This window comes from Salvelinus namaycush, unplaced genomic scaffold, assembly GCF_016432855.1.
Source record: "Salvelinus namaycush isolate Seneca unplaced genomic scaffold, SaNama_1.0 Scaffold784, whole genome shotgun sequence".
Classification (NCBI taxonomy): domain Eukaryota; kingdom Metazoa; phylum Chordata; class Actinopteri; order Salmoniformes; family Salmonidae; genus Salvelinus; species Salvelinus namaycush.
Window position 1 is genome coordinate 80,001 of NW_024061513.1, and position 15,672 is coordinate 95,672.

Sequence of the window (15,672 nt, forward strand, 5' to 3'; positions counted from 1 at the left end):
ATTAAAACATTTAAAGAATATGGCACCACAACAAACCTGCCAAGAGAGGGCTGCCCACCAAAACTCACGGACCAGGCAAGGAGGGCATTAATCAGAGAGGCAACAAAGAGACCAAAGATGACCCTGAAGGAACTGCGAAGCTCCACAGCGGAGATTGGAGTATCTGTCCATAGGACCACTTTAAGTCGTACACTCCACAGAGCTGCGCTTTACGGAAGAGTGGCCAGAAAAAAGCCATTGCTTCAAGAAAATAATAAGCGAACACGTTTGGTGTTCGCCAAAAGGCATGTGGGAGACTCCCCAAACATATGGAAGAAGGTACTCTGGTCAGATGAGATTACAAATGATATTTTTGACCATCAAGGAAAACTCTATGTCTGGCACAAACCCAACACCTCTCATAACCCCAAGAACACCATCCCCACAGTTAAGCATGGTGGTGGCAGGATAATTCTGTGGGGATGTTTTTCATCGGCAGGGACTGGGAAACTGATCAGAATTAATGGATGGCGCTAAATACAGGGAAATTCTTGAGGGAAACCTGTTTCAGTCTTCCAGAAATTTGAGACTGGGACGGAGGTTCACCTTCCAGCAGGACAATGACCCTAAGCATACTGCTAAAGCAACACTTGAGTGGTTTAAGGGGAAACATTTAAATGTATTGGATTGGCCTAGTCAAAGCCCAGACTTCAATCCAATTGAGAATCTGTGGTATGACTTAGAGATTTTGCTGTACACCAGCAGAACCTATCCAACTTGAAGGAGCTTGAGCAGTTTTGCCTTGAAGAATGGGCAAAAATCCCAGTGTAAATCAAATGATACAAACCCCCCAAAAATCAATTTTAATTCCAGGTTGTAAGGCAACAAAATAGGAAAAATGCCAAGGGGGTGAATACTTTCGTAAGACACTGTATATGCACACACACACACCTCACAGCCCACTCACCTCACAATATAACCTACTAGAGTCAATGCACACAGGTCAACTTACATGCAGTACTGGGCACCTGTTTGTAATAGACTTCTCTCCATCTTTCTTTCTGTCAGGTTGTTTTTGGTCGGGTCACGAGAAGGTCACCTGCCCATTCTGTTGTCCATGATCCACCCGATCCTGCTCACCCCTCAGCCTTCACTCATCTTCACCGTGAGTCCTGTCATTATCATTCTGTTGTCCATGATCCACCCGATCCTGCTCACCCCTCAGCCTTCACTCATCTTCACCGTGAGTCCTGTCACTGTCATTCTGTTGTCCATGATCCACCCGATCCTGCTCACCCCTCAGCCTTCACTCATCTTCACCGTGAGTCCTGTCACTGTCATTCTGTTGTCCATGATCCACCTGATCCTGCTCACCCCTCAGCCTTCACTCATCTTCACCGTGAGTCCTGTCACTGTCAACAAAGTTACACATTCAGGATGAATATTTATTTATTTAACCTCTCAATTTGACTCCTGTTGTTTGTATCAGTGTTTGACTCCTGTTGTGTGTATCAGTGTTTGACTCCTGTTGTGTGAATCAGTGTTTGACTCCTGTTGTGTGTATCAGTGTTTGACTCCTGTTGTGTGAATCAGTGTTTGACTCCTGTTGTGTGAATCAGTGTTTTGACTCCTGTTGTGTGAATCAGTGTTTTGACTCCTGTTGTGTGTATCAGTGTTTGACTCCTGTTGTGTGAATCAGTGTTTGACTCCTGTTGTGTGAATCAGTGTTTTGACTCCTGTTGTGTGTATCAGTGTTTGACTCCTGTTGTGTGACTCAGTGTTTGACTCCTGTTGTGTGAATCAGTGTTTTGACTCCTGTTGTGTGACTCAGTGTTTGACTCCTGTTGTCTGTATCAGTGTTTGACTCCTGTTGTGTGAATCAGTGTTTTGACTCCTGTTGTGTGACTTAGTGTTTGACTCCTGTTGTGTGAATCAGTGTTTTGACTCCTGTTGTGTGACTCAGTGTTTGACTCCTGTTGTGTGAATCAGTGTTTGACTCCTGTTGTGTGTATCAGTGTTTTGACTCCTGTTGTGTGAATCAGTGTTTGACTCCTGTTGTGTGAATCAGTGTTTGACTCCTGTTGTGTGACTCAGTGTTTGACTCCTGTTGTGTGAATCAGTGTTTGACTCCTGTTGTGTGTATCAGTGTTTTGACTCCTGTTGTGTGAATCAGTGTTTGACTCCTGTTGTGTGAATCAGTGTTTGACTCCTGTTGTGTGACTCAGTGTTTTGACTCCTGTTGTGTGAATCAGTGTTTGACTCCTGTTGTGTGAATCAGTGTTTTGACTCCTGTTGTGTGACTCAGTGTTTGACTCCTGTTGTGTGACTCAGTGTTTGACCTTGGCCTATAACTATCCCACGTTAGTGTGTCTGTGGCTGCTAAATCAAATCAGTCTTTATTTAAAACCAGAACACTTTCCAGGAAACCATCAAATGAAAGAGGTAAAAGCAAACAGGAAGTACTAAAGGACTAAGAAGATGGTATGTTGTCTCTCTCAGTGCATAGTGACGGTGCTGTATGTTGTCTCTCTCAGTGCATAATGACGGTGCTGTATGTTGTCTCTCTCAGTGCATAGTGACGGTGCTGTATGTTGTCTCTCTCAGTGCATAGTGACGGTGTTGTATGTTGTCTCTCAGTGCATAGTGACGGTGCTGTATGTTGTCTCTCAGTGCATAGTGACGGTGCTGTATGTTGTCTCTCAGTGCATAGTGACGGTGCTGTATGTTGTCTCTCTCAGTGCATAGTGACGGTGCTGTATGTTGTCTCTCAGTGCATAGTGACGGTGCTGTATGTTGTCTCTCTCAGTGCATAGTGACGGTGCTGTATGTTGTCTCTCTCTGTGCATAGTGACGGTGCTGTATGTTGTCTCTCTCAGTGCATAGTGACGGTGCTGTACGTTGTCTCTCTCAGTGCATAGTGACGGTGCTGTACGTTGTCTCTCTCAGTGCATAGTGACGGTGCTGTATGTTGTCTCTCTCAGTGCATAGTGACGGTGCTGTATGTTGTCTCTCTCTGTGCATAGTGACGGTGCTGTATGTTGTCTCTCTCAGTGCATAGTGACGGTGCTATATGTTGTCTCTCTCAGTGCATAATGACGGTGCTGTATGTTGTCTCTCTTAGTGCATAGTGACGGTGCTGTATGTTGTCTCTCTTAGTGCATAGTGACGGTGCTGTATGTTGTCTCTCTCAGTGCATAGTGACGGTGCTGTATGTTGTCTCTCTGAGTGCATAGTGACGGTGCTGTATGTTGTCTCTCTCAGTGCATAGTGACGGTGCTGTACGTTGTCTCTCAGTGCATAGTGACGGTGCTGTATGTTGTCTCTCTCAGTGCATAGTGACGGTGCTGTATGTTGTCTCTCTCTCAGTGCATAATGACGGTGCTGTATGTTGTCTCTCTTAGTGCATAGTGACGGTGCTGTATGTTGTCTCTCTTAGTGCATAGTGACGGTGCTGTATGTTGTCTCTCTCAGTGCATAGTGACGGTGCTGTATGTTGTCTCTCTGAGTGCATAGTGACGGTGCTGTATGTTGTCTCTCTCAGTGCATAGTGACGGTGATGTATGTTGTCTCTCTCAGTGCATAGTGACGGTGCTGTATGTTGTCTCTCTCAGTGCATAGTGACGGTGCTGTATGTTGTCTCTCAGTGCATAGTGACGGTGCTGTATGTTGTCTCTCTCAGTGCATAGTGACGGTGCTATATGTTGTCTCTCTCAGTGCATAGTGACGGTGCTGTATGTTGTCTCTCTCTGTGCATAGTGACGGTGCTGTATGTTGTCTCTCTCTCAGTGCATAGTGACGGTGCTGTATGTTGTCTCTCTCAGTGCATAGTGACGGTGCTGTATGTTGTCTCTCTCAGTGCATAATGACGGTGCTGTATGTTGTCTCTCTCAGTGCATAGTGACGGTGCTGTATGTTGTCTCTCTCAGTGCATAGTGACGGTGCTATATGTTGTCTCTCTCAGTGCATAGTGACGGTGCTGTATGTTGTCTCTCTCAGTGCATAGTGACGGTGCTGTATGTTGTCTCTCTCTGTGCATAGTGACGGTGCTGTATGTTGTCTCTCTCAGTGCATAGTGACGGTGCTGTATGTTGTCTCTCTGTGCATAGTGACGGTGCTGTATGTTGTCTCTCTCAGTGCATAGTGACGGTGCTGTATGTTGTCTCTCGCAGTGCATAGTGACGGTGCAGTATGTTGTCTCTCTCAGTGCATAGTGACGGTGCTGTACGTTGTCTCTCTCAGTGCATAGTGACGGTGCTGTATGTTGTCTCTCTGTGCATAGTGACGGTGCTGTATGTTGTCTCTCTCAGTGCATAGTGACGGTGCTGTATGTTGTCTCTCTCAGTGCATAGTGACGGTGCTGTATGTTGTCTCTCTCAGTGCATAGTGACGGTGCTGTATGTTGTCTCTCTCTGTGCATAGTGACGGTGCTGTATGTTGTCTCTCTCTGTGCATAGTGACGGTGCTATATGTTGTCTCTCTCAGTGCATAGTGACGGTGCTGTATGTTGTCTCTCTCTGTGCATAGTGACGGTGCTGTATGTTGTCTCTCTCTCAGTGCATAGTGACGGTGCTGTATGTTGTCTCGTTCAGTGCATAATGACGGTGCTGTATGTTGACTCTCAGTGCATAGTGACGGTGCTGTATGTTGTCTCGTTCAGTGCATAATGACGTTGCTGTATGTTGTCTCTCTCATTGCATAATGACGGTGCTGTATGTTGTCTCTCTCTCAGTGCATAGTGACGGTGCTGTATGTTGTCTCTCTCTGTGCATAGTGACGGTGCTGTATGTTGTCTCTCTCTCAGTGCATAGTGACGGTGCTGTATGTTGTCTCGTTCAGTGCATAATGACGGTGCTGTATGTTGTCTCTCAGTGCATAGTGACGGTGCTGTATGTTGTCTCGTTCAGTGCATAATGACGTTGCTGTATGTTGTCTCTCTCATTGCATAATGACGGTGCTGTATGTTGTCTCTCTCTCAGTGCATAGTGATGGTGCTGTATGTTGTCTCTCTCAGTGCATAGTGACGGTGCTGTATGTTGTCTCTCTCAGTGCATGGTGATGGTGCTGTATGTTGTCTCTCTCTGTGCATAGTGACGGTGCTGTATGTTGTCTCTCTCAGTGCATAGTGACGGTGCTATATGTTGTCTCTCTCAGTGCATAGTGACGGTGCTATATGTTGTCTCTCTCAGTGCATAGTGACGGTGCTGTATGTTGTCTCTCTCTGTGCATAGTGACGGTGCTGTATGTTGTCTCTCTCAGTGCATAATGACTGTGCTGTATGTTGTCTCTCTCAGTGCATAATGGCGGTGCTGTATGTTGTCTCTCTCAGTGCATAATGACGGTGCTGTATGTTGTCTCTCTCAGTGCATAATGACGGTGCTGTATGTTGTCTCTCTCAGTGCATAATGACGGTGCTGTATGTTGTCTCTCTCAGTGCATAATGACGGTGCTGTATGTTGTCTCTCTCAGTGCATAATGACGGTGCTGTATGTTGTCTCTCAGTGCATAGTGACGGTGCTGTATGTTGTCTCTCTCAGTGCATAGTGACAGTGCTGTATGTTGTCTCTCAGTGCATAGTGACGGTGCTGTATGTTGTCTCTCTCAGTGCATAATGACGGTGCTATATGTTGTCTCTCTCAGTGCATAATGACGGTGCTGTATGTTGTCTCTCTCAGTGCATAATGACGGGGCTGTATGTTGTCTCTCTCAGTCCATAGTGACGGTGCTGTATGTTGTCTCTCTCAGTGCATAGTGACGGTGCTGTATGTTGTCTCTCTCTGTGCATAGTGACGGTGCTGTATGTTGTCTCTCTCTCAGTGCATAGTGACGGTGCTGTATGTTGTCTCGTTCAGTGCATAATGACGGTGCTGTATGTTGACTCTCAGTGCATAGTGACGGTGCTGTATGTTGTCTCGTTCAGTGCATAATGACGTTGCTGTATGTTGTCTCTCTCATTGCATAATGACGGTGCTGTATGTTGTCTCTCTCTCAGTGCATAGTGACGGTGCTGTATGTTGTCTCTCTCTGTGCATAGTGACGGTGCTGTATGTTGTCTCTCTCTCAGTGCATAGTGACGGTGCTGTATGTTGTCTCGTTCAGTGCATAATGACGGTGCTGTATGTTGTCTCTCAGTGCATAGTGACGGTGCTGTATGTTGTCTCGTTCAGTGCATAATGACGTTGCTGTATGTTGTCTCTCTCATTGCATAATGACGGTGCTGTATGTTGTCTCTCTCTCAGTGCATAGTGATGGTGCTGTATGTTGTCTCTCTCTCAGTGCATAGTGACGGTGCTGTATGTTGTATCTCTCAGTGCATAGTGACGGTGCTGTATGTTGTCTCTCTGAGTGCATAGTGACGGTGCTGTATGTTGTCTCTCTCAGTGCATAGTGACGGAGCTGTATGTTGTCTCTCTCAGTGCATAGTGACGGTGCTGTATGTTGTCTCTCAGTGCATAATGACGTTGCTGTATGTTGTCTCTCTCAGTGCATAGTGACGGTGCTGTATGTTGTCTCTCAGTGCATAGTGATGGTGCTGTATGTTGTCTCTCAGTGCATAGTGACGGTGCTGTATGTTGTCTCTCTCAGTGCATAGTGACGGTGCTGTATGTTGTCTCTCAGTGCATAGTGATGGTGCTGTATGTTGTCTCTCAGTGCATAGTGATGGTGCTGTATGTTGTCTCTCAGTGCATAGTGATGGTGCTGTATGTTGTCTCTCTCAGTGCATAGTGATGGTGCTGTATGTTGTCTCTCAGTGCATAGTGATGGTGCTGTATGTTGTCTCTCAGTGCATAGTGATGGTGCTGTATGTTGTCTTTCTCAGTGCATAGTGACGGTGCTGTATGTTGTCTCTCTCTCAGTGCATAGTGACGGTGCTGTATGTTGTCTCTCTCAGTGCATAGTGACGGTGCTGTACGTTGTCTCTCTCTCAGTGCATAGTGACGGTGCTGTATGTTGTCTCTCTCAGTGCATAGTGACGGTGCTGTATGTTGTCTCTCTCAGTGCATAGTGACGGTGCTGTACGTTGTCTCTAATTGCATAGTGACGGTGCTGTATGTTGTCTCTCTCTCAGTGCATAGTGACGGTGCTGTATGTTGTCTCTCAGTGCATAATGACGGTGCTGTATGTTGTCTCTCTCAGTGCATAGTGACGGTGCTGTATGTTGTCTCTCTCAGTGCATAGTGACGGTGCTGTATGTTGTCTCTCAGTGCATAATGACGTTGCTGTATGTTGTCTCTCTCAGTGCATAATGACGGGGCTGTATGTTGTCTCTCTCAGTGCATAGTGACGGTGCTGTATGTTGTCTCTCAGTGCATAGTGACGGTGCTGTATGTTGTCTCTCTCAGTGCATAGTGACGGTGCTGTATGTTGTCTCTCTCAGTGCATAGTGACGGTGCTGTATGTTGTCTCTCAGTGCATAGTGACGGTGCTGTATGTTGTCTCTCTCAGTGCATAGTGACGGTGCTGTATGTTGTCTCTCAGTGCATAGTGACGGTGCTGTATGTTGTCTCTCAGTGCATAGTGACGGTGCTGTATGTTGTCTCTCTCAGTGCATAGTGACGGTGCTGTATGTTGTCTCTCTCAGTGCATAATGACGTTGCTGTATGTTGTCTCTCTCAGTGCATAATGACTGTGCTGTATGTTGTCTCTCTCAGTGCATAATGGCGGTGCTGTATGTTGTCTCTCTCAGTGCATAATGACGGTGCTGTATGTTGTCTCTCTCAGTGCATAATGACGGTGCTGTATGTTGTCTCTCTCAGTGCATAATGACGGTGCTGTATGTTGTCTCTCTCAGTGCATAATGACGGTGCTGTATGTTGTCTCTCTCAGTGCATAATGACGGTGCTGTATGTTGTCTCTCAGTGCATAGTGACGGTGCTGTATGTTGTCTCTCTCAGTGCATAGTGACAGTGCTGTATGTTGTCTCTCAGTGCATAGTGACGGTGCTGTATGTTGTCTCTCTCAGTGCATAATGACGGTGCTATATGTTGTCTCTCTCAGTGCATAATGACGGTGCTGTATGTTGTCTCTCTCAGTGCATAATGACGGGGCTGTATGTTGTCTCTCTCAGTCCATAGTGACGGTGCTGTATGTTGTCTCTCTCAGTGCATAATGACGGGGCTGTATGTTGTCTCTCTCAGTGCATAATGACGGGGCTGTATGTTGTCTCTCTCAGTGCATAGTGACGGTGCTGTATGTTGTCTCTCTCAGTGCATAATGACGGTGCTGTATGTTGTCTCTCTCAGTGCATAATGACGGTGCTGTATGTTGTCTCTCAGTGCATAGTGACGGTGCTGTATGTTGTCTCTCAGTGCATAGTGACGGTGCTGTATGTTGTCTCTCTCAGTGCATAGTGGCGGTGCTGTATGTTGTCTCTCAGTGCATAGTGACGGTGCTGTATGTTGTCTCTCTCAGTGCATAATGACGTTGCTGTATGTTGTCTCTCTCAGTGCATAGTGACGGTGCTGTATGTTGTCTCTCTCAGTGCATAATGACGGTGCTGTATGTTGTCTCTCTCAGTGCATAATGACGGTGCTGTATGTTGTCTCTCAGTGCATAGTGACGGTGCTGTATGTTGTCTCTCAGTGCATAGTGACGGTGCTGTATGTTGTCTCTCTCAGTGCATAGTGGCGGTGCTGTATGTTGTCTCTCAGTGCATAGTGACGGTGCTGTATGTTGTCTCTCTCAGTGCATAATGACGTTGCTGTATGTTGTCTCTCTCAGTGCATAGTGACGGTGCTGTATGTTGTCTCTCAGTGCATAGTGACGGTGCTGTATGTTGTCTCTCTCAGTGCATAATGACGTTGCTGTATGTTGTCTCTCTCAGTGCATAATGCCGGTGCTGTATGTTGTCTCTCTCAGTGCATAATGACGGTGCTGTATGTTGTCTCTCTCAGTGCATAATGACGGTGCTGTATGTTGTCTCTCTCAGTGCATAATGACGGTGCTGTATGTTGTCTCTCTCAGTGCATAATGACGGTGCTGTATGTTGTCTCTCAGTGCATAGTGACGGTGCTGTATGTTGTCTCTCAGTGCATAGTGACGGTGCTGTATGTTGTCTCTCAGTGCATAGTGGCGGTGCTGTATGTTGTCTCTCTCAGTGCATAGTGGCGGTGCTGTATGTTGTCTCTCTTAGTGCATAATGACGGTGCTGTATGTTGTCTCTCTCAGTGCATAGTGACGGTGCTGTATGTTGTCTCTCTCATTGCATAATGACGGTGCTGTATGTTGTCTCTCTCAGTGCATAATGACGGTGCTGTATGTTGTCTCTCTCAGTGCATAATGACGGTGCTGTATGTTGTCTCTCTCAGTGCATAATGACGGTGCTGTATGTTGTCTCTCTCAGTGCATAATGACGGTGCTGTATGTTGTCTCTCTTAGTGCATAATGACGGTGCTGTATGTTGTCTCTCTCAGTGCATAGTGACGGTGCTGTACGTTGTCTCTCTCAGTGCATAGTGACGGTGCTGTACGTTGTCTCTCTCAGTGCATAGTGACGGTGCTGTACGTTGTCTCTCTCAGTGCATAGTGACGTTGCTGTATGTTGTCTCTCTCTCAGTGCATAATGACGGTGCTGTATGTTGTCTCTCTCAGTGCATGATGACGTTGCTGTATGTTGTCTCTCTCAGTGCATAGTGACGGTGCTGTATGTTGTCTCTCTCAGTGCATAATGACGTTGCTGTATGTTGTCTCTCTCAGTGCATAGTGACGGTGCTGTATGTTGTCTCTCTCTTAGTGCATAATGACGTTGCTGTATGTTGTCTCTCTCAGTGCATAATGACGGTGCTGTATGTTGTCTCTCTCAGTGCTTAATGATGGTGCTGTATGTTGTCTCTCTCAGTGCATAATGACGGTGCTGTATGTTGTCTCTCTCAGTGCATAATGACGGTGCTGTATGTTGTCTCTCTCTTAGTGCATAATGACGTTGCTGTATGTTGTCTCTCTCAGTGCATAATGACGGTGCTGTATGTTGTCTCTCTCAGTGCATAATGACGTTGCTGTATGTTGTCTCTCTCAGTGCATAATGACGGTGCTGTATGTTGTCTCAGTGCATAGTGACGTTGCTGTATGTTGTCTCTCTCTTAGTGCATAATGACGTTGCTGTATGTTGTCTCTCTCAGTGCATAGTGACGGTGCTGTATGTTGTCTCTCTCAGTGCATAATGACGGTGCTGTATGTTGTCTCTCTCTTAGTGCATAATGACGTTGCTGTATGTTGTCTCTCTCAGTGCATAATGATGGTGCTGTATGTTGTCTCTCTCAGTGCATAATGACGGTGCTGTATGTTGTCTCTCAGTGCATAGTGACGGTGCTGTATGTTGTCTCTCTCAGTGCATAATGACGGTGCTGTATGTTGTCTCTCTCAGTGCATAATGACGGTGCTGTATGTTGTCTCTCTCAGTGCATAATGACGGTGCTGTATGTTGTCTCTCTCAGTGCATAGTGACGGTGCTGTATGTTGTCTCTCTCAGTGCATAATGACGGTGCTGTATGTTGTCTCTCAGTGCATAGTGACGGTGCTGTATGTTGTCTCTCTCAGTGCATAATGACGGTGCTGTATGTTGTCTCTCAGTGCATAGTGACGGTGCTGTATGTTGTCTCTCTCAGTGCATAATGACGGTGCTGTATGTTGTCTCTCTCAGTGCATAATGACGGTGCTGTATGTTGTCTCTCTCTTAGTGCATAATGACGTTGCTGTATGTTGTCTCTCTCAGTGCTTAATGATGGTGCTGTATGTTGTCTCTCTCAGTGCATAATGATGGTGCTGTATGTTGTCTCTCTCAGTGCATAATGACGTTGCTGTACGCATTATCCAGCGACATCTTCTCTATCATCAACTTCTTCAGCTTCGTCAACTGGCTCTGCGTCGCCATGGCAATCATCGGCATGATGTGGCTGCGATACAAGAGACCTGAACTGGAGCGACCCGTCAAGGTAAGTCTGTCTGTGTGTGTGTGTGTCCGTTTGTATAAGTGTTTCTGTGTGTGTTTCTCCTGTGGGTCCTACATCGTTGTGTGTGTGTGTCCCAGGTGAATCTTCTACTCCCGGTGAGTTTCGTGGTAGTGTGTGTCTTCCTCATTGTGGTGTCATTTTGGAAGACGCCCGTGGAGTGTGGCATCGGCTTCGGTATCATCACCACTGGAGTACCCGTCTATTTCTTTGGTGTTTGGTGGCAGAAGAAACCCAGCTGGATCATCAATGGCATCAGTGAGTAACTGAACACTAATGTCACTTCCTGTAGAAAATCACTAAACTATCACTTCTACTCACAAGGTTAGTGTACAGTACACATCAAGATACTAAACTATCACTTCTACTAACAAGGTTAATGTACAGTACACATCAAGATGACATCTAGATGAATTAAATACACTACTACTAATACCGCTGCTGCTGCTAGTACTGCTGCTGCTAGTACTGCTAGTACTACTACTACTAGTAATAGTTTAGTATACTAATAGTACTAGTACTGCTACTACTAGTACTGCTACTACTAGTACTACTACTACTAGTAATAGTTTAGTATACTAATAGTACTAGTACTGCTACTACTAGTACTGCTACTACTAGTACTACTACTGCTAGTAATAGTTTAGTATAATACCAGTACCAGTACTGCTGCTAGTACCGCTACTACTAGTACTACTACTACTAGTACTACTACTACTAGTAATATTTTAGTATACTACTAGTACTAGTACTGCTACTACTAGTACTGCTACTACTAGTAATAGTTTAGTATACTACTAGTACTAGTGCTGCTAGTACTAGTACTGCTACTACTACTAGTAATAGTTTAGTATACCGCTAGTACTAGTACTGCTACTACTAGTACTGCTACTACTAGTACTACTACCACTAGTAATAGTTTAGTATACTACTACTACTAGTACTGCTATTGCTAGTACTGCTACTACTGTAACTTGTACTGCTACTACTACTACTACTACTACTACTACTACTACTACTAGTACTACTACTGATGATGATGAAAGGGTGTAATAGTAGAGCTGGGTTTCTTGCAGGCTTGTTGACCGTGTTCTGTCAGAAGCTGCTGAACGTGGTTCCTCAGGACTCATGAACTCAACCTATTCTCCACTGCAACCCAAGCCGCTGTACCACCACTGAAGCAGTACTGGACAGTTAATGTGTGTTCATCTCAGGCTGATCACTGTGAATACTCTCTAACCTTTGACCCCTAACCTTGATTAAGGAGTCAGTGGTGATGGGGGGGTGGGTTTATTGTGTCCAGAAGGAAGGGGTGGGGGACCAACTAGTAAGTAGGCCTAACTATTCGGTTGTTTACACAGAAAACCCACCTTGCTGTCTTTTCTTTACATTTTCAAATGGTCGTTTCTTTACATTTTCAAATGGTCGTTTCTTTACATTTTCAAATGGTCGTTTCTTTACATTTTCAAATGGTCGTTTCTTTACATTTTCAAATGGTCTTTTCTTTACATTTTCAAATGGTCTTTTCTTTACATTTTCAAATGGTCGTTTCTTTACATTTTCAAATGGTCGTTTCTTTACATTTTCAAACGGTCTTTTCTTTACATTTTCAAACGGTCTTTTCTTTACATTTTCAAATGGTCTTTTCTTTACATTTTCAAATGGTCGTTTCTTTACATTTTCAAACGGTCTTTTCTTTACATTTTCAAATGGTCGTTTCTTTACATTTTCAAACGGTCGTTTCTTTACATTTTCAAATGGTCTTTTCTTTACGTTTTCAAGCGGTCTTTTCTTAACATTTTCAAATGGTCTTTTCTTTACATTTTCAAATGGTCGTTTCTTTACATTTTCAAACGGTCTTTTCTTTACATTTTCAAATGGTCGTTTCTTTACGTTTTCAAGCGGTCTTTTCTTAACATTTTCAAATGGTCTTTTCAGTATTTTTGTCTCTGTTTTATATTTCTTCCTATATTTAAATAGCAGTTATGTAGACTGTTGTGTTCTTCTTCTTTTGAGAGTGTCTTTAAATGTTAAACTGGGGAGTTCTGGAGGACTACCTAGCAGGGTTAGGCTCAATTTCAATTCCATTCAGAAAGTAAACCAAATTCCACATTTTCCTCATTGAAATGCATTGAAGAGAATATTCATTTCATTGTAGTTCCTGAATTTAAATGGAATTGACCCCAGCCCTGATACTGTTTCCCGGGGCGCCGAAGACGTGGATGTCGATTAAGGCAGCCCCCCCGCATCTCTGATTCAGAGGGGTTGGGTTAAATGCGGAAGACACCATTTCAGTTGAATACATTCAGTTGGACAACTGACTAAGTACCCCCCTTTACTTTCCCTTTTTATTTACATAAACGGGTAGTATGAAGGCATGATATTTGGTCCTGAAGAGGTTGGTTCTTTAGGAAGTGCACATCTCGGAAGATAAAATAGTAGAATTCAGAATTAGAAGTCAGAGCTCTAGAGTCCCCAGGCTTCATTCCTACAGAGAGAGAGAGAGCGCCGGCTGGAGGACGAGATGACCTATTGAACTAGTTATCTAATGTTATCATCGGTTGTTACTGTCTGTATTCTACCCACAGAGATATTCCTGAAGCTTTCTTGACACTTCCTGTGCCTTGTCTTGTTATTATTATTATTTTTTAAATACTCTGTTTGCTCTGAATGTTACAAACTCTATTTTTATATGAAATACCAAGACATTGTTCGAAGTGTCCTTCCTGTGCTGCACTTTGAATGTGAATTTGGTTTCATAAATAAAGTTTTTGAAACAACCAATGATGACGGGAGTGAAGAGTGATTGTAGTGTGTGGGGTTTTGAATGTTGTTTCTTGAGGGCTGGCTGACCTTTTTTACACGTTGGTTGTATTGACAGTAACTTACTGCAGAGAGACAAGTCAATACAGGAAGCCTGTAGTTACTATACATTCATACACTTGGAATGGATTTTAACATCTGAAATCCAGTCGACTGTACGTGTGTCAGGCTATATGAGGAGATGGATTTTAACATCTGAAATCCGGTCGACTACATGTGTCTGAGGCTATATGAGGAGATGGATTTTAACATCTGAAATCCGGTCGACTGTACCTGTGTCTGAGGCTATATGAGGAGATGGATTTTAACATCTGAAATCCGGTCGACTGTACCTGTGTCTGAGGCTATATGAGGAGATGGATTTTAACATCTGAAATCCGGTCGACTGTACCTGTGTCTGAGGCTATATGAGGAGATGGATTTTAACATCTGAAATCCGGTCGACTGTACCTGTGTCTGAGGCTATATGAGGAGATGGATTTTAACATCTGAAATCCAGTCGACTGTACCTGTGTCTGAGGCTATATGAGGAGATGGATTTTAACATCTGAAATCCGGTCGACTGTACATGTGTCTGAGGCTATATGAGGAGATGGATTTTAACATCTGAAATCCGGTCGACTGTGTATGAGGCTATATGAGGAGATGGATTTTAACATCTGAAATCCGGTCGACTACATGTGTCTGAGGCTATATGAGGAGATGGATTTTAACATCTGAAATCCAGTCGACTGTACGCGTGTGTATGAGGAGAGCAGCAGTAACCACACCGACGCGCACACACAGTCATTTCAAACATTTCATTATTTTTCTCCACATATCATAAACCAAAAGCGTAAGAAAAGAGCATGCTTGGGCATGCAATGATGTCACAACATGATGTCACAACATGATGTCACAACATGATGTCACCGGGTGCCAAGTATAAAACAGCAGAACAGATTTTTTTTTAGCTCATTCATAAAACTCTGGATCGAACATTTTTAAAATCCACAAGAGTTTTTAAAAGCTAGCGTTTTTATTTATTTGACCCCGATGATGGTCTCTGCCTCAGCGCCAGCCACCTGTTGCTGGGTAAAAAACACTAGGAGAGCCGGAGAGAGAGAGACTCACAAACTGACTGACACCAGATTTGAGCAGGCTAAACAAACATGCTGAAAAACATCTCATGGGTCCCCCAGCATGTCTGGAGGTGACACTGAAGGAGAACACATCCAGGCTGTATTCCCAAATAGCACCCTATTCACTATATACCATGCACCATTCTGGACCAGGGCCTACTGTTCTCCCAAAGTAGTGCACTAGCTATATAGGGAAGAGGGTTCCATTTGGGACTTTGGACTGGTCTGGAAGAGACCCAGTTCTCCCTGTGGACTGGTCTGGAAGAAGTCCGACTGGGAGAGAGACTAAACGGTGCATGCCACTTCAGGAGGGGTCAACCTTTCACCATTCTGAAGGTCGACCCCCCCCTTCCCAGACTGCATGTCCCACGAGGGGTGTTTCATCAAGTGAATCATTACATGAATAATAAATAAATAAATAAATACGAGGCACTCAGCATTCTCTCTGTCTGGCAAAATGCTCAACAGTAACAAACATCTGAATAATAATGATACATACATATATATATATATATACTTAGAATCAGTGTTATAACGTAACAGTCTCAATGCTGTACACAGGGGCAAGCCTGAATTCTCCCACCTCCATAGTCCTCAGTATGTCAGTAGTGTGTGTGTGTCTGTGGGTGTGGACACTGCGTGTGTTTTGTTGTGTAAGTGATAGGGTTGAGATCATTCATGAATGATTCATGAATCAAAAAAAAAACTCATAGAAAAGTGTGGGTTTTATTCAATTCATGAATCGAATCTTAAATCTTAAAAATGTCAGTTTCCTGATTCGACTGAATGTGAAACGGCATTGATCCC

The 15,672-nt window shown here is 44.4% G+C and overlaps 1 protein-coding gene across 1 annotated transcript in view; it reads left to right on the top strand.

Moving 5' to 3' along the window:
- LOC120042802 (large neutral amino acids transporter small subunit 1-like) overlaps window positions 1-12,181 on the top strand; it is a 19,659-nt gene extending 7,478 nt beyond the window's left edge. The window contains exons 7-10 of the mRNA XM_038987609.1: window positions 1,048-1,144; window positions 10,757-10,906; window positions 11,002-11,179; window positions 11,998-12,181. Of these exons, the coding sequence (XP_038843537.1) occupies window positions 1,048-1,144; window positions 10,757-10,906; window positions 11,002-11,179; window positions 11,998-12,053 (481 nt within the window). The 3' untranslated portion in view covers window positions 12,054-12,181. The remainder of the gene's footprint in view (window positions 1-1,047; window positions 1,145-10,756; window positions 10,907-11,001; window positions 11,180-11,997) is intronic.
- Window positions 12,182-15,672: the final 3,491 nt, after the last annotated feature.